Source organism: Castanea sativa, chromosome 10 (assembly GCF_040712315.1).
Source record: "Castanea sativa cultivar Marrone di Chiusa Pesio chromosome 10, ASM4071231v1".
In the NCBI taxonomy this organism is placed as follows: domain Eukaryota; kingdom Viridiplantae; phylum Streptophyta; class Magnoliopsida; order Fagales; family Fagaceae; genus Castanea; species Castanea sativa.
Genome location: NC_134022.1, coordinates 9,339,541 through 9,360,793, shown reverse-complemented (window position 1 = coordinate 9,360,793; position 21,253 = coordinate 9,339,541). Strand labels below are relative to the sequence as shown.

Genomic DNA, 21,253 nt, shown 5'->3' with positions numbered 1-21,253 from the left:
TAGTGCATCAACATAAAAGTTCTAATCGTTTTATTAATGCATTTTATCATATGTATAAACATTTACATTATTAGTTAATGAATGAGGATTGATATTGTAAGAACACAATTCAAGCCCAGACCCACAATCAGAAGGGAATGAGCCTGAAAAGTCTTTTTACAATAAACTTTGTAGAGAATAAGCCTGAAATCTAGGTTCTAATGATGTTTAAATAACAAAGAATGATAGGCTTTGGTTACAATGACACTTACAAGGAGTTGTTTATATGAATATGAATGAAAACTTCTCCTCAAACACAATTCGAGGATAATTTATATTACTACTTCTCAAAATAGATTACAATTGTGGATAGTCATATTACAATGTACTTTTTCTTTTCCTTTCCAAAAATCTTCCCCTCTTACCGAATGTCCCTTCTCTCTTTTATACTCCCTCCTTCTTCCCTTCTTCATCCTCCACCTTATGGTTTAGACCGCTGGTTTAGATACTTGTCCCATCCACTTTCCCTGAAATCTCTGGAGATAGGGGCCAAGTTTCAAACCTGATGTTCAGATCTCACTTTTCCATTCATGCGGCCAGAATATCAGTTGCAGAGCATTCAATGCAAGGACGGTGGTAATAGCTTTATCTTAGATATTTAACCGCCCTTCTTCTTATCCTCTACGTGTACTATGTCTTCCCTAACCTATAGAAATTTCTAAAACATAGCCTGTGAATATCAAACAACCCTTCTCCTACCTCAGCTTCACCTAGCTAAGGACATAATCATCCTCGGACATATTTATTCAAACATTATCACTTCTTTACCTAGTATTTTCTTATGAGTTAACATTCATACACCTTCGGATCATTCGATATTCTCGGATTGGGCTTTTAACCCAGAAATTATCCTCAGATACAATCCGAGGAGAAGTTTTCATTCATATTCATATAAACAACTCCTTGTAAGTGTCATTGTGACCAAAGCCTATCATTCTTTGTTATTTAAACATCATTAGAACCTAGATTTCAGGCTCAGTCTCTACAAATTTTATTTAAAAAAACTTTTTTAGGCCCATTCCCTTCTGATTGTGGGTCAAGACTCGAATTGTGTCCTTACATATACCTTGCATCTCAATTTTTCTCTCTTTCTGTCTTTTTCTTTCTGGCTTTTATTTTTTATTTTGTAACTAAAAGAATTCCAGTACACAATTTTCCCGGCAACAAGGATGCACTCCGAAGTTCAAGGCATGTAGAACAAATTCTATAGAAATGTACACTGTAACAACCCTTGCTTGATATTAGATATTAATAATATTGATCTCCTCCATTAAAGGCACATGACATAACACAAATTTCTGATATTCAGATGATTAGCAAGTAGCAACCCACATGTGAATCCTCATTATCAACAAACTTAATTTATCCTTTGCTCATATGTAAGGATCAAGCAAATCAATGAGGTGACAAGCAGCCATGTGCAGTATCAAAGAATTTCACCTGCTGACTGACCAAGGATTTGCTGAGAGAGGATTGAAGTCTCCCTAAGTATCCAAGATTTCTTCATATGAAGCTTTCATGCCCTGCGAACCCATTGCTCTAGTCGAAGTTGCTTCAAAGGAGGTCCTAGGTTTGGCTTACTCTTTTGAGGACACCGCCATTTCCCAGTAACCGCCATTGCATCAGAGTGTTGGAAATTGGTTGTTTCTGTTAAGACCTTTCTTTTTATGATACCAACATTTCCACCCGCTGACGAAACTGTCCCTTTATTAATCCCTTTTGGACTTTTCAAGGAATTCTCATTGTTTGTTCTTTTTAAGCTCTTCTTCCTTGTTGCAACAAAACCATTTTCTGAAATATTTTCTCCATTTTCTTTGCCACTGCTTCCATGAGTTGATTTTGTTATTGCAATTCCATTCACTAGATTTAACTTTATATTGCTTTCAGGAGATACACACTCAACATCTTCTGTTTGGACTTTCACTTCAGAGCACTCCTGTATGGCACCCCTCCTATGAATCAAGTGTCTTGGAGATTTTCTATCAGCACTGCCTGAAGTTCTGATATCCAGTGGCATACAATGAATTTCTTGGGGTTGCTCTTTCTTACTTTGAGAATCTTCATCATTCAAGCTTGATACATCTTTGGTTGGACTAACTCCATGGTTTTGCTTTATTTTAAAGCTCAAGCTTTGTTCAAAAGACGAATTGTTTTGAGAAGATGGATTTTCATTCCCTCTAAGCTTATTGTCACCCTGTAAATTGCAACCATGAAAGCATGGAATGAGATAACAAAGCCAATAAACACTCCTACTTTTTATAAATATTAAAATTCCATCTAGTTTAAAGAGGGGGAAGGGTGGAGCAGGAACGCTTCAGAAAAGAAATTATCATCTGACAATTAGACTTTGTTTCTTCAAGTACTTTTGATTTAAGATACAGCAGAATAATAAAAGATCTGGTAACTCTAGTAACAATTGTGCCACTATGTCATAGTCCTAAAAGCCACAATAGACATCTTTATTAATCAGAGTTAATGTGAACTATAAATTTTTGTAATTAGATGAAACATAAGGGAAGGGGTGAACAACTAGAAGGATATAGAGATGGATAAAGAGTACCTCTCTTGAAGACTGTTCTTTCTGTTCATTACTCATAAAACAACTGTTAGATTTTACAAAGCCATTTGAGTGCAACTTCTCACCAATAATCACTTTTCCTCTATTTTTACTTTTGCCGTATTCCTCCAATGTCTCCTCTTTTTCCAAGTCAGTCTCTTCAATATCAAACTCATCATTCTCACATTCAATTTCTTTAGAGAGGGAATCTCCAAAATCATTTGTACCCAGTACGGGAGAATCATACACATAACTTGAAAACCAGTTTCTGATGTCAGGGGGCTCTAACAGATCAAGAAACAGAAACAAATCAACCACTCATTTCTTATTTGCATTGGATTTTTTTACTTAAAGTTAACTTCTTATAAATCACCGTGCAAGAGAATGAGTGAATTTCAAGTTTTTATATGTGTGTATGTGTGTGTGTGTGCATGCATGTATGTATGTAATCATTCCATTAAAAAGATGACAAAAAGAGCTGTAACCTTAACACAAGGAAAGTATACAAAGATTCTAAGATAATATTTCATATAGTATAACTTGTGGGAGAAGCAATACACACCAGAAAGGAGTGAAGTTGAGTGCAATGAATCTGCAACCTGCAACTAGAAATTTTTTGTTTGGTGAATCAGATGAGCTTTTATTGAAAATTACAGAAGAATACAAAACTATCCTGTATCACAACCAGGCCAGGATCAAAATATAACACAGGCATTAAAAGCTAGAGCTGCCCAGCATTACAGTAAAACCATAAGAAGGAAAACAGAGATGCTTGAAATGGACTCAACTACTTATTATGATGGTTTAATCCTCCAACAAGGCCTTAGCTATAGACTGACTCAAAGAACAAAAAGATAGAGACCCCAATTGGAGCACATGGTCTTATTTAGGCTGAGGCCATTATCTGTGACTAGCAAATTACACCCTTGTTTTATCATCTTTCTTTATCCCTTTAAATAGCTTCTCCTCAGTTAATAAAGCACCCCCATGTATTCGAGCATTCTTCTGCACCTTGAGGTGGTAAAACAGCTGCCCAAATAATAAATTTGGATATGATGGTCCTAACCTGTTATATCATCTATGCCCCACTCCACAAGGCCTACCCAATGTGAGAGGAGGAGGGGAGGGGGGGACAGGGTTGAAATGAGACAAAGATCCACGTTCTTCTTCCAAATCCCAGATGTGATACAGTTTTCAGTGTTATGGAACATAGTTGCAATGGTACAATACAACATAGTCTAGTCACAATTGTGCCACTAAGTCATAGTCTTAAAAGCCAAAAGCCATGATAGACATCTTTATTAATCGGAGTTAATGTGAACTATATAATTTTGTAATTAGATGAAACATAAGGGAAGGGATGAACAACTAGAAGGATATTGAGATGGATTAGGAGTACCTCTCTTGAAGACCGCTCTTTCTGTTCATTATTCATAAAACAACTGTCAGATTTTACATAGCCATTTGAGTGCATCTTCTCACCGATAATCACTTCACCTCTATTTTTACTTTTGCTGTATTTCCCCAATGTCTCCTCTTTTTCCAAGTCGGTCTCTTCAATATCAAACTCATCATTCTCACATTCAATCTCTTTAGAAAGAGAATCTCCAAAATCATTTGTACCCAGTGCAGGAGAATTGTACACATAGCTTGAAAACCAGTTTCTGATGTCAGGGGGCTCTAACAGATCAAGAAACAAAAACAAATCAACCACTCATTTCATACTTGAATTGGATTTTTCTACTTAACTACTTATAAATCACTGTGCAAGAGAATGAGTGTATTTCAAGTTTTCATTATGTTCCTAAGACTCCTCCAGTAGCCAAGCATTTTACAGGATTTCAATTCTAATCTATATATATATATAAGGTAATCATTCCATTCGAAAAAGGCATAAAGGACTGTAACCTTAACACAAGGAAAGTATATAAAGATATTAAGATAATAATTCATGTAGTATAATTTGTGGGAGAAGCAATACACACCAGAAAGGAGTGAAGTTGAGTGCAATGAATCTGCAGGCTGCAAAAAGAAATTTTTTGTTCGGTGAATCAGATGAGCTTTTATTGAAAAGTACAGAAGGATACAAAACTATGCTGTATCACAACCAGGCCAGGATCACAATACAACACAAGACATTAAAAGCTAGAGCTGCCCAGCTTTACAGTGAAACCATAAGAAGGAAAACAGAGACGCCTGAAATGGACTCAATTACTTATTACGATGGTTTAATCCTCCAACAAGGCCTTAGCTATTGACTGCCACAAAGAACAAAAAGATAGAGACCCCAATTGGAGCACATGATCTTATTTAGGCTGAGGCCATTATCTGTCACCTGCAAATTCCACCCTCGTTTTATCATCTTTCTTTATTCCTTTAATTAGGTTCTCCGCAGTTAATAAAGCACCCCCATGTATTCGATCATTGCTCTGCACCTTGGGGGGTGTTGAAATAAGACAAATATCTATAATCTTGTTCCAAATTCTAGATGTGATACAGATTTCTGTGTTATGGAGTTGCAGTGGTACAATACAACACAGCTAAATACCAAAATCATGATTGTGCTACTAAATTAAACTCTCTTAAGTCTAGAACCAGATCATAACTACGCTCAGCATAGAAAATAATGTGAATTTCATTTTTAAAAGGGAGATCAAGGAAGAGTTACCTTACTAAAAGACTGGCTTTCGTGCTTATCATTTCCACAAAAGCTGTTACATTTTACAAACTCTTGATCTCTTTTCCCAGTTCCACCAGGATTAACTTCTTTTCCTCCTCCACTTTCACTGATAACCAATTCATTTTTCACAAATTCACTTTCTTTAGAAACAGAATCCCCAAAATTGTGATTCAAGTCCAGCACAGGAGACTCATACTCATAGCTTGAAAACCAGTTTCTAATATCAGGAGGCTCTGATACAACCCACAAAGAGACCAACACAGAAATAAATCAAAAAGTCACAATCTTTCCCCACAAATTGAATAAGATTTTCATACTTTCTGTCTAGTTGCCGAGTAAACACAACAAAAATAGAAAGGAAACCTGGAAATAACAGATACCCATGTCTCATTTCTTTCTTTATATCTATTTTCTTAGCTACCAAACAGTAATTAAGAATAGCAGAATCTAGATAAAGCAAAGTAATACATACCAGATGGAAGTGAGAGTGAGCAAGAAGAACCCAGTACCTAACACCCAAAAAATGAAAAAGTTAGAGCCTTTGGTTGCAGAGAAATTGTGGGACAAGACAAGAAATCTTAAAATGTTGCAAAAAACCACTCCAACCCTTTACTTGTTACAACTTACAAAGGCTCCAAAGCACTCCACTTTCTTGTACTATACAATCTCAGGAACCAAACCCAAAAAATAAAAGATAAAAGAGTGCAAGTAATTAAAGAAAAATAAATATTTTGATTAACCTGAGAATTAGATACAACTTGAACCTCTGGGTCTGAATTGTCCATTACATCTCTCTGTATGTGTCTGTGTGTGTTTAAAAAAAAGTAAGCGACTAAAATGGTTGTGGTTTTTTTTTTTTTTTTTTTGGATGAGAAAATGGTTGTGTTTTAATTGTTTGTTTTTATTTTTATTCAAATTTCGCGGGGATATTTGGCGCCTTTTTTTTTTTTTTTTTGAAGTTGGAAAAAGATAAGAGCAAGGGAAGTTAAGGGCGTGTACGGGTGACATCAAAAAGTGAGTTGCCCTATTTTGGGTTTTTTTCTTTTTTTTGGTGCGCGCGCACCAAATATTCACTTTTTGCAAATTATATATTACTAAAAAGTCTTTATTTGTAAGTTATTTAGTTATTATGTAGTCTCTTTTAAAATTATATTTTGTCAAAATTGAGTTTTAAGTGAAACTTGATTTACCTAATGAGTTTTGTGTAAATTTTATTTAAACTCAATTTTAACTTGACTTTAAATCTTATGGTACCAGTATGCATAGAACTCGAGTTTGGCAAAATTAAGTTTCACCTATAACTAAATTTTGGCAAAATCGAGTTTCGTAAGGGACTATATAACTAAATAAATTTTGGCAAAATCGAGTTTCGTAAGAGACTATATAACTAAATAAATTTTGACAAAATCGAGTTTCAGAAGAGACTATATAACTAAATAAATTACGTCTTTTTAGCAATATAATTCACAAAAGGAGGGGGCGTGGGAAGTGGTATTAGGATATATATAAGAGCGCTAATATTATAATATTCCATTACTGATATTGATAATTTTATGTAAATTATAAATCAATAATACTCAATCAATAGCCCTTTTATTTTTCTTTTTTCTTTTTTAAGGAATCAAGTGGCATTTTCTAATTATTTTAAACATAGGAAATCACCCTCAAAATTTGTTTAAGACAAATTAGTTTTTTTTAACCCCTCAAATAAATTGGTATTGATGAAAAGAATAGAGATTTGGGGGGGGGGGGGGTAATAATAGGATGTTTTGATAAGAAGAGAAAGCAACATTTAATTTGATTTTTTTTTTTATTGATAGTTAAAATCCTATATTACTTAAAATTGTAAGAACAACTTTTCATCTTGAAATGTAACTAGTCATTCTATTCATGAAATTTATATGTTATGAAGGCCCTATTTCATTATTACATAAGAAATCATATGGAGTTGTATACCTAAAACTGCTAGAACTTATCCTTCTAGTAAGATAGACATTCAAACAAGAAGATAAACAAGCAACTTTACTAAATGCATAATTACACGGCGAAAAATGCGCAACTATTCTTTCTCTCCATAAATTGTATTAAAATTCAGAATTTATTGACATATATCTACATATGGAAATTGGAAAATTTCCAACTGGCTAATAAAATGCCTCATTATAAGTCTAGGCAAGATTTTATTGCCAAGATAGTAGTTATGGGCAAAAGTGTGTAGAAAAGTTTGGCCAATTTGAGTGAACTCCCATGGAAGTAAAATTTTTCCCAGATAGAACTTCACTCCAAAACTTTGTTTATAAAAAAAATGTAATAAAAATTCAGCCTAGATATATTATCTCTATTGAGTTATATGTTATTCCAGCGACTGATGTAAATAATTCCTTAAATTTTTGTGGCTCCCTTCTTTGAAAAAACATTCTTTTTAACAAAGAATACTCGTTTATAAAGGTAATCTCATCCTATGTTATTGTGAGCCCCTTATAAGGAGAGTTGATATAAGCATTCACACTTGCTTACTCATTTCACATATTGAGACACTTAGGGTCTGTTTGGATAGAACTTATTGTTGAAAACTGAAAACACTGTAACAAAATAATTTTTAAATGTGTAAAAAATTACTGTTTACTCTTTTTTTACTGTTCATATGCCTTAGTGCACTGTTCATGTCCCATGAACAGTGCACTAAGCGCTGGTCTATTAAAAAAAAAAAAAAAAAAAACGCGGAAAGGGTTTGGACGCAGACGCAAACGTGTATCCAAACCCTCTCTTAGCATGTCAAACTTGCATGCAATTTAAACTTATTGCCCAATGTCTCGCTCGTTTATGACAGCGCAACATTTTCACTTTTTCCTATGCAATTAAATGATATAAAGCTATTACTTAGGCTCCTTAGACACCATATCTCCCTCTCTTAATCTCTTATTTGCCAAACAAACCATCCATTTTCTTTTGTTCATCTATTATCAATTTTGAAGGCAGTTTAAGAATTCTTCAATTATTTATTGCCAACGCCAGTACTTGACGCTTGAAGAAAGTCCACTGGAACTTGCATGTCAAGGATCTAGAGTGACAAGGTTCTTCAAGAAATTTTAGGTAATTTTTTCTTCTTGATTACCTTTTAACATACACAATTATGCTCGAAACCATGACAATTCATTTTCTAAATCACCTGATTGGTCTTTGAGTAAGATATTTTCCAAATTAGTGTGTCAATCATGCAAATTTTTTTTTTTTTTTGAGCAAATGAAAATTGATTTTTGGTAATATGTACATGATAGATGATCTTGAAGAGTATTTTTATAAGAATTATTTTGGTACATTTTATAATTTTTGAATTATAAAAATTTGCCCCTTAATTTTTGCACTATTTGTGAAATTCTAGTTACATGATTTCCTTTTACCACCTTTAATTGTTTGGGAAAATGTACACATGATTCCCCCCCAGTTTTGTATGGTTTTCAATTTGATCTTTATAGGCTAATGGTAAAGCGGCATTCTCAAAATCTAGTTGGTTTTTTAGTATTTTGTATGATAGCATTTTTTTTTTAAAAGGGAAAATTTTAAGTAGCATACAACAATCACAAAGAAAATGTCCTGAAACTTTATTAGAAGTCAAACCAAATTTGTGTGCCACAACTCAAGAAATCGTTGGTTGACTGTTGACTCACGAACTTAATTAATTACACAAAAATATTATATAATAATGGTAATTAAAATTTGAAAATTAATCTTTTTTTTGCGGCAAATCATTTTATTATTTTCATAATTATAATTGATATAAAAAAAATATTAAGTTAGCGTCTCAAAGGGGCAAAAGGAGTGGAAATGATTTGGAATAGTCTAAAAGGGCAAAGATTGTGTCTAATGTCCAGTGCACATAAGCACTAAACTCAAGCTATGTCCAATCTAAAAAGGTTTTTTTTTTTTTTGGGTGATAAAGTTAGATAATCTAAAAAGGTTAAATCAATGATGATGATGATAAAATCAATATATATATATATATATATATTAATAAATAATGATATTGACAATGGTTAATTTTACTCTAATCCTAAAATTGTTAATCGAGTGGAAATATGTTAATTAAGAGTTAATTAATATAATTAAGAGGAGAGTAAAAAAAAAATATATATATATTATTGGAGAGATGAAAATAATTTCATTATTCCGAAATGTTTTACAGTTATTTTTTAGGACAAAACATTTTATGGTTAAACAACTTAAACAAATATAGTAAAACATTTTAAAGTGAAACAAATGGAGCGTGAGTTTTATTGATATTAAAAAAATAAACGATAAGTTAAGGTTTTGTTTGGCTATTTATTTATCTTTCAAAAAACAGAAGGCAAACTTATAAGTATGATGCTCTTGGTGTAGTTTTATTCGTTCTAAATCGAAAACTAGTAACGTTTTCAGAGAATATCAAAACATTTTTGGCAATATATTTCTACTTTTCTTTATCCCTTTCTTGTTATTTTAAAAAAAGAAAATTGTATTTAGAAATAAGAAGCAAAGAGATAATCCCAGTGGATCAATCTTTTTTTTTCTTCATATAATAGTGAATCTGATTTATTTTTTTTATTTTTCCAATTATTTTCGTGGTAGGACTAAGTTAGAAAATTTTAAATAATTTTTTTGGGCTGTGAATAAGTTTAGAAAATTTTAAATAATTTATATGTATGACAAGTAAAATTTTGTATTAATCGGAGTGAAAAAATCAGGAGCAGGTCATGAAGTTCTTAAGCAATTTTGTTCATATGTTCATTTGAAAGCATTAAAATTAGATGATATATCTTTCTTATTATCAGAGTTGTATTACTTATTAGAACATTTTTAGTATCTCAATACTAAATGATGTTTAAAATTCTATTATCAGTTTGTGTATATATGTCCCATTCATTATATTTGGTATAAAGAACTTATTATCACAAAAAGTATTGTAGTTCAGTGGTATTGTGGCTTTCTTTTATGAGAAGAACTAGAGTTTAGAGTCTCATTTTTCCTATTGTTCTAACTATTGAATTATAAAAAAGAACTCATCATCATATCATTTTGTATTATGGGCAAGTTCTTAGAATATCTTTAATCTCTCCTTAATTAGCTCATTGTCTGGGACAAAATTAACTTTTGTACTCTCTTTTCTTATATGTAGGAAAATTCAATACAAATTAGTAATTAGCTCATTTAAAAAAAAAAAATCGTATAGGAAATGACAATATATTTGTCACCATAATTTGTATTGCAATCTTTCATGATATACTTACATTAATGAAGAACCCACAATAAGAGATAAACAATTTTAATACCATAAATAGGGGCTTTCAAGGTCCAATTCCTTACTTCAAGTTCCACAGTTACTCAGATACACAGAGCTAGCTGTTTTCTTTCTCTTATACTTTAATTAGTCTTCCAAATTTGTGCATAACACTATAAATCTCAATTAAGATGAAAACAAAAGCAACAAAATAAGATTGGTAACAAATCAAAATGATCCTCTCCATTATCCAAATCATTGTCCCAACACTGGGTTTTTTTTTTTTTTTTGGTATTAAACCAAGCTTTGCCTTCATGGTTACTATTTTAAGCTCTACTTTCTTTGTTGCAGGGATTTGTTTATAAAAAATTTGTATTTCTCAGCAGAAAGTTTAGTGTTTTTTGAATCAAAACCATGGCCTATTCATTGAGAAGCAGGAAAAATAAGAAAATCTATGTGTGTTCAAGCGGTTCATCAGACAGTGACTCAGGTTATTCTGATCCTGACTACACAAGGATTAGACCTCGAAGACAAGCACAACAAAACAACACTAACAAGTGCAATAAGAAACTGTCCACAGACGTTAAAATGGTGGAAGTGGGGGCTGCATGTTCAACTGTGAGGCCAAGAAGGGGTCGTCCTACTAAGAAGAGAGCAGATGAAGAAGGAAAGAGAAGTTTTGAAGTTGGAGAAAGTTCAAGGAGAAGAAGACGAGCTCCTTATTCGCTTATGAAACGCACTAGATGTGCAAATAAGACTGGACCAACTGAGTCAAAAAGAACAATCTTGTCATGGTTGATAGACTTGAAGATAATTGAGGAAAAAGAAGAAGTAGGATACATGGATGATCCTTGTCAACAAAACATATTGCTTAAGGGAATGATTACAAGGGCTGGGATATTATGTAATTGTTGTAATAAGGAGATAACAGTGCGGGAATTTGAAGCTCATGCTCATAGTAATGTGAAAAGGCCTTATGCGAACATTTTTCTATTGAGGAGAAGTGTTTCCCTCCTGAGATGCCAAATTCATGTGTTGGATGGGATCAGGAAATCAAGGCATTGTGGATTTAACCTAATTGAGCCTAGAGAGACTGATGTAGACAAATATGATGATGCTTGTGTCATCTGTGCAGATGGAGGGGACTTGATATGTTGTGATAATTGTCCTTCCACAATTCATATAGATTGCACGAATTTGAAGGTCAGCAGTTTCTTTCACAGTTAAAATGTCTTCTAGGAAAATTTACTTTTTTTTTTTTCTTATGAATTGTTGTTTTGTTTCTAAAATTTTGTGTGTAATTGGACTTTGAACTTAAGAGAATTCCTCAAGATGATTGGCGGTGTCCTTATTGCGTTTGCAAATATTGTGGCGATAGCGGCTATGCAAATGATGAATTATTCCAATGCTTTCAATGTCAGAAGAAATGTATGTGCTTCATACCTTTTATTTGGATTCTTAGCTTCTTTGAAGTTCTTTTTATTTTTTAAATTCTAAGGTGACAAATCCTAATTTGTGCTTCTTGTAGATCACTGGTCATGTCATCTTGAAGTCGAAGTAGATATTAATCGCCCATTGACTCCAGACAGGTCGCCTAACGTAAAATCATTTTGCCAGCTGAGCTGCAAGGAGGTATGCTAATGTTCTCTACACATTTTTATTTGAGAATGTCTAATTCTTTTGAGTATTGTTAAAAGGATTCTGACATAAGTTCTGCCAAAGATCTTGGAGCACTTGGATAGAGAACTTAGAGTTAAAAATGAGCTAGGCGGAGGACTCTCTTGGACTCTTATCCGCCAAACAGATCTACATTTAGCTACAGAGCCTACAAATGTTGATCATTTTCAGCAGATTGTAGAATGTAACTGCAAGATAGCAGTTGTGTGGGATATGATGAATGAGTCATTTGATCCAATCATAGATCGCCACACAAACACAAATGTGATTCATAGTGTCATATACAATCGAGAGTAAGCAGCCCTATGAATTATTTCTTAGATAGCTATAACTTGTTCTACATCTTATTCAGTCTAATATTGCTGCTTTTTATCAACACGTTTGGCATTTAGTCTTTGAAAAACATTATCTGTTCACCTTTTCTCTATTCTCATAGTCTATAGTTTTAAGTTCAAGAAAAAAAAAATCTGATAGCTCAAAAATCCTTTATTTTCAGATCCAATTTGACTCGCATAAACTTTCAACATTTTTATACTGCTATTCTTGAGAAGGATGACGAAATAATCTCGGCAGCATCTCTGAGGTATGTCCATAATATGTGATGTATTTTTGTGTGTGTGCTGGAAAGCTTGTATACTTGGAGCTTTAGAAAATAACCCTTTAAACTAATATGATTGTCCTCATGGTTCTACAGAATACATGGGACAAAGATTGCAGAGATGCCCTTCGTTACGACCAATGAGAAGTATAGGAATCAAGGGATGTGGCAAAAGCTTCTGCTAGCGATTGAATCTGTAAGTTGTTGAATAAGGTTCTCTATTTCATGTAAATATATCCCAAATATGAATATAATAAATAGAAGAAACTAAGCAATTGTTTTTAAATACACGGCAACAAAAGGGTGTCTCCAGGGCCGGCCCAACAAAATTTGGGGCCTAAGGCGAAAACTTTATATAGGCCTTTTTATATATAAACATTAATTAAATAATTATATATAATACTAATTAAATTAAGACTAATTTGATGTAAATACAAAAATTGATGAATAATAATAATTAAACTAAGGTTAATTTCATACAGAGGATTGAATATTATAGTTGAACCATAAATTTAAACAAAAAGAACTAGAAAAAATATTTATATAAAAAAAAAAAACTTACTTTAACTTGGATATATAACTATGCATAGTTAAGTACAGTTATAACCTAAATTTTAATTTATATATTCTTTTTAAGAGAAAGAGATAGATAAATATTATTTGGTGTGTGGCTTTGTAGGATATTAGTTTATAAAAATTAAGATCTCAAACTATTAGAGGAGATTAGTCATCATTGATGATCTATCACAATTGCAGCAATTTTTTTGAAACATTTTAAGGTTTCAATTGGTTTTAATTTCTATTGGTCTCCTATTTTGGAAGCCTAGTTAGAAATGAAAAAGAAAAATACTAAAGATACTGTAAAATGTTCACAATATAATGTGATAATTACTGTAATTGATGAAATTCAATAACTTAATTTATTTGTGTTTGAATTTATTTTTTATGTGATTGGTGATATGTTAGTTAAATTTAAACTTAAACCTATAGTAAAATTTGTGGTATCTTTAACCTCACTTAAAAAAAAGTACTAATTATTTAAAAACTTTATATTTTTATAAAATTTTGGGCATTTACAAATAAAAATGGGCCTTTTTTTAGTAGGGAATTTTTTTTTTTTTGGTTGTGGGGCCTTAGGCCTAGGCCTAAGTTGCCTAGGCCTTGAGCCGGCACTGGGTGTCTCACACAACTTAGATTCTGCTTTAGTTTGAACCTTTTTCTGGAATTCCCGATAAAACCCAATATTATGACAAATTGTGCTTGAACAAGCTGATTGACTCATCTATCATGTGTTATAACATATACTGTTTTGAAGATTTTTAAAGTAGTTTGAGTTTCCAGGCTTTTAGTTGTGAATAGCATAGCAAGAACTACTTATAACAGGTCAGTAGGTTACAGTTGAAATAGATGATAGTGTACCAATATTTGCTGTCTTACAATTGATATTCTGCAAAAAGTGTTGCCACTGGTTGCATTGAAGATCATAGATTTTAAGGCTGAGCAGATTGCTTAAAAAACTATCCACCATGAAAATGTTTCAGAAACAGCTCATTGATGATATGTTTCCCCACAATGAGAAGCCATCTATTTGAAATCATACTATCATAGTGTTTAGGCTACACACAAAAACACACCTATATCTGTTTTCTCTGGAGCAAAGTTGAATAAATATCTTTCAGTCCCTTGAGCCTTCTACTTTTACTTAACGATCCGGCGTGGTCCATTGGTCCTTCTGAGAACAAGCTCTCATGCTGATATAATTTTCAGGTCCTTCACTTTCTTAAAGTCGAGAAATTGATCATTCCATCAATTGAAGATCTCGTTCCAATGTGGAAACACAAATATGGTTTTTCACAAGTCGAGGATTCCGTAATGAATGAACTGAAGTGCTTCAACACATTGATGTTTACAAGGGCAGTCAGATTACAGAAATCCATGTACAAACCTGTCGTAAAATCAGATGGTGGGGACTCTGAATCTCTCTCTCTCTCTTGTGTGTACTACTTCGATCCTCATCACTTCTTTGGCTTCCTTTTTATCCTCCTCTCTTTGCAGCTATGGAAGTTGATGGAGTTGGGAACAATGACAATCAGAATGGAGAGGATGCAAAACAAAACCAGACAAATCATGTGGAGCAGAATGCAACGGAGGTTGATGAAGTCAAGAACAATGACAATATGGCATTGCAGGATGGAACAAACATGAGGCAGAACCAAACAAAGCGGCTACTTCCTGACTTAAATGATGAAGCTCCTGAAGAAGAGCCACTAGTACCCATACCCATGGAATAAAGAGTAATTATTTAGTAATCCTGTAGTGTTGTGATGCAATATTCTCTCCTCACTTTATAGTAGGTCTTGCTATTTAAATTTATGATATGATCCATTATTCATATGAGAAGAGAGAATATCACATCGTCATACTTCAGGAGAGAGTGGCTTAACAAAATCAAGCCAACATCCTCTTACTATAGGGTTAACATGCAAGTCTTTTTTATCTAGTTTTTACTTGTTGACTGCAAGGGAAGTACTAAGGATTTTTGATGATCAAGATTTTAGGATTTTCGATGATCCCCTTCGGATCTTTCTATGTTATTGTAATATGACTCTATTGGCATGTATGCTTTAGGGAAACCAACCAATGTGCAGACAATCTGACAAAGAAGGGAGCCATGCAAGATGATTTTAGGATTTTTGATGATCCCTTTGCGGATCTTTCTATGTTATTGAAATGTGACTCTATTGGCATGTATTTTGAGAGGCTCTGCCTCACCTCTCTAGTTTAATCATATTGCAAGCCTTTTCCATCAACAAACCAAAAAAAAATTGATGCACGTGAGCCATCAAACTATACTAATAATTCATTAGTACTTTGATAAAATAAAAAAAACAAAAAAAACTAATAACAATAATAATTGGTAACTGTAGGGTTATTAGGCCCAGGAATATGTGTAAGATGGCCCAAGAATATCTTTTGGGCTAAAGGCCCAACTTCGAGGACATCAAATGGTCCAAAGATAGATGAAAGTCAACTAGAAAACAATACTAAACAAAAGTGAGGTAACGCCTGAATAGGTATGTCCAGGGGGACAATGCAAGGATGATTGTGTCCTCGGCTGTGTAAAGCTAAGGTAAATGAAGACCTGGTTAAACTTTCACAGGCTATGTTCTAGAAAGGTCTTGTATGTAAGGGTGAAAATGGTAAAAGTGGAAGATATGAAGAAGGGTGGTGAAATATCTAAGATAAAGCTGTTACTACTGCCCCCGCGTTGAATGCTCTGCAACTGCTACTCTGACCGCATTAATGAGGAAGTGAAACCTGAACATCAGGTTTGAAACTTGGCTCCTATCTCTAGAGATTTCAGGGAAGGTAGATGGGATAAGTATCTAAACCAGCGGTCTAACCATGAGGTGGAGGATGAAAAGGGGAAGAATGAGGGAGTATAAAGGATAGAATGGACCTTCGGTAAATGAGAGGATTTTTGGAGAGAGGAAGAGAAAAAAGTGTATTGTAAATCTGACTATCCACAATTGTAATCGATCTTGAGAGACAATAATATAAATTATTCTCGGATTGTGTCCGGGGAGAAGTTTTTCATTCATATTCATATGAACAATTCCTTGTGTGTGCCATTACGACCAAAACTCATCATTCTTTGTTATTTAAACATCATTAGAACTTAGATTTCAAGTCCACTCTCTACAAATTTTATTGTAAAAAGGCTTTTTAGGCCCATTCCCTTCTGATTGTGGGTCCGGGCTCAAATTGTGTCCTTACAGTAACATTTTGAGATTTTTCTAAAGTTGCAACATAATTAATAACGGAAAATATTTAGTGTTTATGAACACTAGTATTATGCCCGCGCCATTGTATGGTTTATTGAAAAATTATATATAAACATATCAAAATTATATAATAATTATTGAGCAACACTTTTTTTAAAAATTTTTATAAACTAATAATTATTGAACCACTTGAAAATTTAATAAATTTTTACTTACAATAAATTAACTATTTAAATGAGTTAGATGACCAAAAGATAAAAATAAAAATAAAAGTGTAATACACACATATATTGAGGCACTTGGTACAAGCACAAGGTGTGGTGTGTAAATTTTACCATATTAATACATGCAATTAATATATATATATATATATATATATATATATATATATATAAAATTAAAATAAATATTAAACTTTATTTTAAATTACTTGAAACTTTTTGAATTTTAGTTGGAGTAAAAATTAAATTCCTTGAAACTTAGGTAAACAATTGGTATTTTGATAACAAATTTTTACATTGAGTATTATTAATGTAAATTACTTGAAACTTTTCCTAATAAAATTTTAGTTGAGGTAAAATTTTAAATTCCTTGAAACTTAGCTAGAATTCTACGTAGAGTACACTATTGGTATTGGAATTTAACATAAGATAATAAAAAAAATCAATAATTAAATAGAGCTTAGAAAATTGTCTCAAATGGAAGATCATCTCTTGGCACAACCATGACTTTTAGGATGATATCAACCAAAGTTTGGATTGGATTTATTCAAACTTGGTTTGATAGATAATCAAGCTTCAAATGTGAGCTTAAGTTCAGTTTAGTTTAGTTGACAAATGAGCTTAAATAAGCATCTTTAACGAATTAACTCTATTTTCAGAGAGAAAAGATAATGCAAATTTTATTGAGACAACAAAACAAATCACAACAGATTGTGTAACAAAACAGAATTCAAATCAGGAGGGTATCATCCATTCATACAATAGTCATCTGCTTCAAGAGCTTTCCACCAGAGCATGTGCGAGAGCCATTACCCTGAAGTTTAACGTGGGAGATGGAAGGCCAACTTGGAGCTGACGCTAACCTGTGTGTTTCCAAGATATCATCACCTTAGCTAGACTAATTGAGTGCAGGTGAAGACAGAGTAGAAACAATGAGAGAAGAGTCGCCCTCGAAGACGACATTGTGCCTGGCCGCCATTGCCTCAACAGCTTCCACAGAGCGAAAATGTGGTATGCATTGGGTCAAAGACGCCAACGCCATCACCTCGTCACTACTGTTCCTAATCACAACTTCAACCCCAGCTGCCTACGATCCTGGAAAAAGAGAGCTGTCAAAATTAGCCTTAAACCAATGCTCATGTGGTGCCTCCAACCTCGTTCATGGGCGATTTATGGTCTTGGATTGCCCCAACTGATCTTGTAGTGGCGTGAAATCAGTCAAGAAAAAATTGGTAGTTCATTAATGTCTTTGATGCCCAAGTGTTCATGTTTAATATGGATGTTATTTCTCCTTTGCCACAAGAGCCAAGATTTAACAGCAACCAAGCCCAGAGGATGTGGATCATGATCTGCAGCTAGTTGATATCATATACTGGGTATAATAAAAGTTGATATCAACCAAAGTTTGATCTGCAACTAGGTATAAGATTGGCATGTAATTCATTCTAGCCTCAAACGACATTTATCTAATTTTGGGTAGATATTCTACAGCCAAATTATGACCAGCAAATATTCAATGCTTTTTATAAAAAATAAAAATAAAAAACATTTTTTTTAGTAAAGATTCAGTGCTCTTATGGAGAAACCACATCATAAAGAAACTCTACTGCTTACGATTGTAGAAAAGCTTTCCCATGCTGTTAAATGAAGCTAGGAGAAGCAAAAGGTACTACGAACAGTTGACACAAAACAGAAAAACTAGTCGCAAGCTCCAAGGGAACAAAATGGGAAAAGTCATAATCAATTGCACTTGATGATAACATAAAAGTTTGAAGGGGTGCCCTCGTAACATGACAACAATGGTGTATGACTGACTTCACATCTTAAAATAAATAGACAAATAAAAGATTAGGTCTACCATAGATCAAACCCCTCCCCACCACAGAGAGAGAGAGAGAGAGAGAGAGGAAAAGAACAGGGAAAAGAAAACAGGAACTGATCTATAACATATTTTACAATCAATTCTATAAGAAAGAAATGATAAGATTAGGATTAGGGTGTCGGTTATGCCACCCATGGGTTGAAAAGGCCAAACTAAACTTATTTGAATTCTTTTCTCCATAGATAAAAAATGAGGCCCGTTTAAATAAGAATACAGCACCAAGGGGCAGCCCTCGATACACTTCTTTGTATGCAAAAGAATATGAATTACATTTCTGGTCTAATTATGATTGACAAATAGGCAAGAATAGTTGGAGGAAAAAAATAAATGTAAAAGAAAATCTTTGTTCTCTTTAAGGCCGAAGAGGTTAATCATCTCGTCTTTAGCTTTTCATAACATCTGATCCCTCATCTCGGCATTTTTCAAGAACTAAACTACAGTTGTTCATTGTGCAGGCATCAAGAAGACCATGATTCCAAAGTTTGATCATGAATAGCCTCCAACACCTGAGCCCATAAGCATATATATGCAAATTTCAGATATTTAAAAAGTTGTTATATAAATGCAACATCTATCAATTCAAGAAACTAGATGTTCTACGGGTACTTGATCTGCAATGCACAGTGCAACTCAGTACAAAACAGGTTTGTAGATGTCATCAGTCTTCAATAAAAAAGGCATGAGCAGTAAATTGTTCCAATAGAATGTGACGGCTATCAATGAAAGCATATTTATTCAAGAAGCATTTGAAAAGTCATTCAATAGCAAAAGTATTAGACTGCCATCGCCTTTAGGTCATTAAATTTCTTTCAAGTAAATGCAAGACAACCATCTTATTTGAACATCATCACTATTGGTTTCGAGTCTATGAACTTTCCAATGACCTATACACCAATGAGCTCTAACTCAAATGATGCCACTTATAGGGGACGGTGATGTCATTGGTTCAAGACTCACTAGTTACATGTGTAAATTATCAACAAAAGAATTTCAAATGACCTACAGAAAGAACCCCTACATCTAAAACATGACTTAGAAAAAAAAAGTTCCCATACAAACAAGTCAGTAATTTTACTCCTACTCTTTCAAGAAATTACATTTTTCATTAAAAGAGAAAGAATTCTATTATTTAGTAATAGTAAAAGTACAGAATTCTATTGATGAATAGGAATAACCTCTAACAAAGACCAAGGACACAGGTAATATACAATAAATTTGCACCCAAATTTTCATATTCCAGTTTGTACAATATAATTCTATCACATTGACTTAGTGTTTCACAACTTGGATGCAATTCCACCAAGTATCTTGGATACCTATCACCCATAAAAATGATATCTGATAGATAAAAGAGTTCACAAGAACCACCCACCCAAATGCAAAGGAACAAGTGTCAAAATTCATTTAACAACTAAAAAAGATTAGCATATGAATAATAGATAAATTTCTGGTTGTATGTATTTAGCAGGGTCAACGAATGAACATTAAGTCAAAGAACTTTAAAGCTGCTCAAATCATTAGGGCAAAATTATGTGGGAAAAGTACCAAAAGAGTGCTGGGGATGAGATCAGCTCTTGTTTATGAAGCTTCGAGAACGCCTCACATGCCCAGGGAACATGACCATCTGCCAGTACCCTGCCAGGAAAAAAGTAGATTTTTTTTTTAATAATAATTTTCTTTTCTTCTTTTTTTAAAAGTTCCTTACAAGAAACTAACGTTAAAAGTTGCATGTAGCTGCATTTGAATTTCCATTAAACACTAAAACAAAAGGGAATAAGTAATCAGAGAAAAGAAGAAAAAAATTGAGAAACATCAGAATGCTTTACAAGACAAGGCATAATAACTACCTTTGCTTTCTTACAAATGCATTCCAAAGATGCATAAGCTTCTTTTCATCTTTGGTAACATCCACAAAATCATCGAGCATCTGCAACAGAATGGTTTGCTCTTAAATTCTGAATCCCAAAAGTGGATAAGAGTAACAACTAATTTGGGAGAGGTTCATCCAAACAAACCAGATGTACAAAACCAAACCAAAGTCAAGAAATTCCTTTACCAAGCCAACTCCTCCGGATGTTATGATAGAGATATTAAATTATGAAAATTAAATAAATAAGGAGTGCCAATACAGCATAAACAAGCAAATGAACAGAAAAAGTGGTACTTGGTAAGAAACCCTTGATTTGACTCAAATATGTCAAATATCAATGTTGCTATTGTCTAAACCCTATACATAGTTAGAATGCTACAACCTCCATCCTAAATAACAGATTTCAATCCCACTACCGCTTGAATTATCAAGTAGGCAGAAATCTATTGACAGATGTTTTCAACATTCTAACATATTTACTTTCCTATTAATTAGTCAAAAGGCCAAATAAGTCACAGTCAATCAACTCATAGCTAGGCATGTTAACATCATTTTTTCACCACTAACACAACTTGTATAACTGGAGAATAAAATCACTAAAATAAAGACTCCTTGGAGCAAAGTACATAAGCTCTTTTAACATTTTAAAATTTCTACAAAATGTGTCGAGCAGGAAAGGCAGGCTCTACT

General features: G+C 33.2%; 3 protein-coding genes across 7 annotated transcripts in view; 1 reads left to right on the top strand and 2 right to left on the bottom strand.

The window, feature by feature from the left end:
* Window positions 1-1,258: 1,258 nt before the first annotated feature.
* On the bottom strand, window positions 1,259-6,124 carry LOC142612953 (uncharacterized). 2 transcript variants are annotated; one of them, XM_075785129.1, is made up of 8 exons: window positions 6,017-6,124; window positions 5,749-5,785; window positions 5,265-5,509; window positions 4,582-4,618; window positions 3,996-4,276; window positions 3,159-3,201; window positions 2,600-2,880; window positions 1,259-2,233 (listed from the first exon to the last, which is right to left on the bottom strand). In XM_075785129.1, the coding sequence occupies exons 1-8, from the start codon at window positions 6,059-6,061 to the stop codon at window positions 1,556-1,558; spliced, it is 1,647 nt and encodes a 548-aa protein (XP_075641244.1). In that variant the 5' UTR covers window positions 6,062-6,124; the 3' UTR covers window positions 1,259-1,555. The 2 variants fall into 2 exon arrangements, with proteins under 2 accessions (XP_075641244.1, XP_075641245.1); XM_075785130.1 differs by having other exon boundaries at window positions 3,159-3,195.
* Window positions 6,125-10,944: 4,820 nt separating this feature from the next.
* Window positions 10,945-15,096, top strand: LOC142611992 (increased DNA methylation 1-like). The gene is made up of 8 exons (XM_075784131.1): window positions 10,945-11,733; window positions 11,850-11,958; window positions 12,059-12,162; window positions 12,253-12,500; window positions 12,704-12,790; window positions 12,902-13,001; window positions 14,573-14,768; window positions 14,861-15,096. Exons 1-8 carry the CDS (start codon window positions 10,945-10,947, stop codon window positions 15,094-15,096), a joined length of 1,869 nt encoding a protein of 622 aa, XP_075640246.1.
* A 3,680-nt stretch (window positions 15,097-18,776) lies between these two features.
* The window catches only part of LOC142613196 (polycomb group protein VERNALIZATION 2-like), a 32,228-nt gene continuing 29,751 nt past the window's right edge, over window positions 18,777-21,253 (bottom strand). For 2 of the 4 annotated variants that reach the window (XM_075785429.1, XM_075785430.1), the window contains 3 exons: window positions 20,541-20,620; window positions 20,239-20,328; window positions 18,777-19,199 (listed from right to left, as the gene is read on the bottom strand). In XM_075785429.1, the coding sequence (XP_075641544.1) occupies window positions 19,076-19,199; window positions 20,239-20,328; window positions 20,541-20,620 (294 nt within the window). In that variant the 3' untranslated portion in view covers window positions 18,777-19,075. The remainder of the gene's footprint in view (window positions 19,200-20,238; window positions 20,329-20,540; window positions 20,621-21,253) is intronic. The other 2 variants (XM_075785428.1, XM_075785431.1) reach the window with 1 other exon arrangement.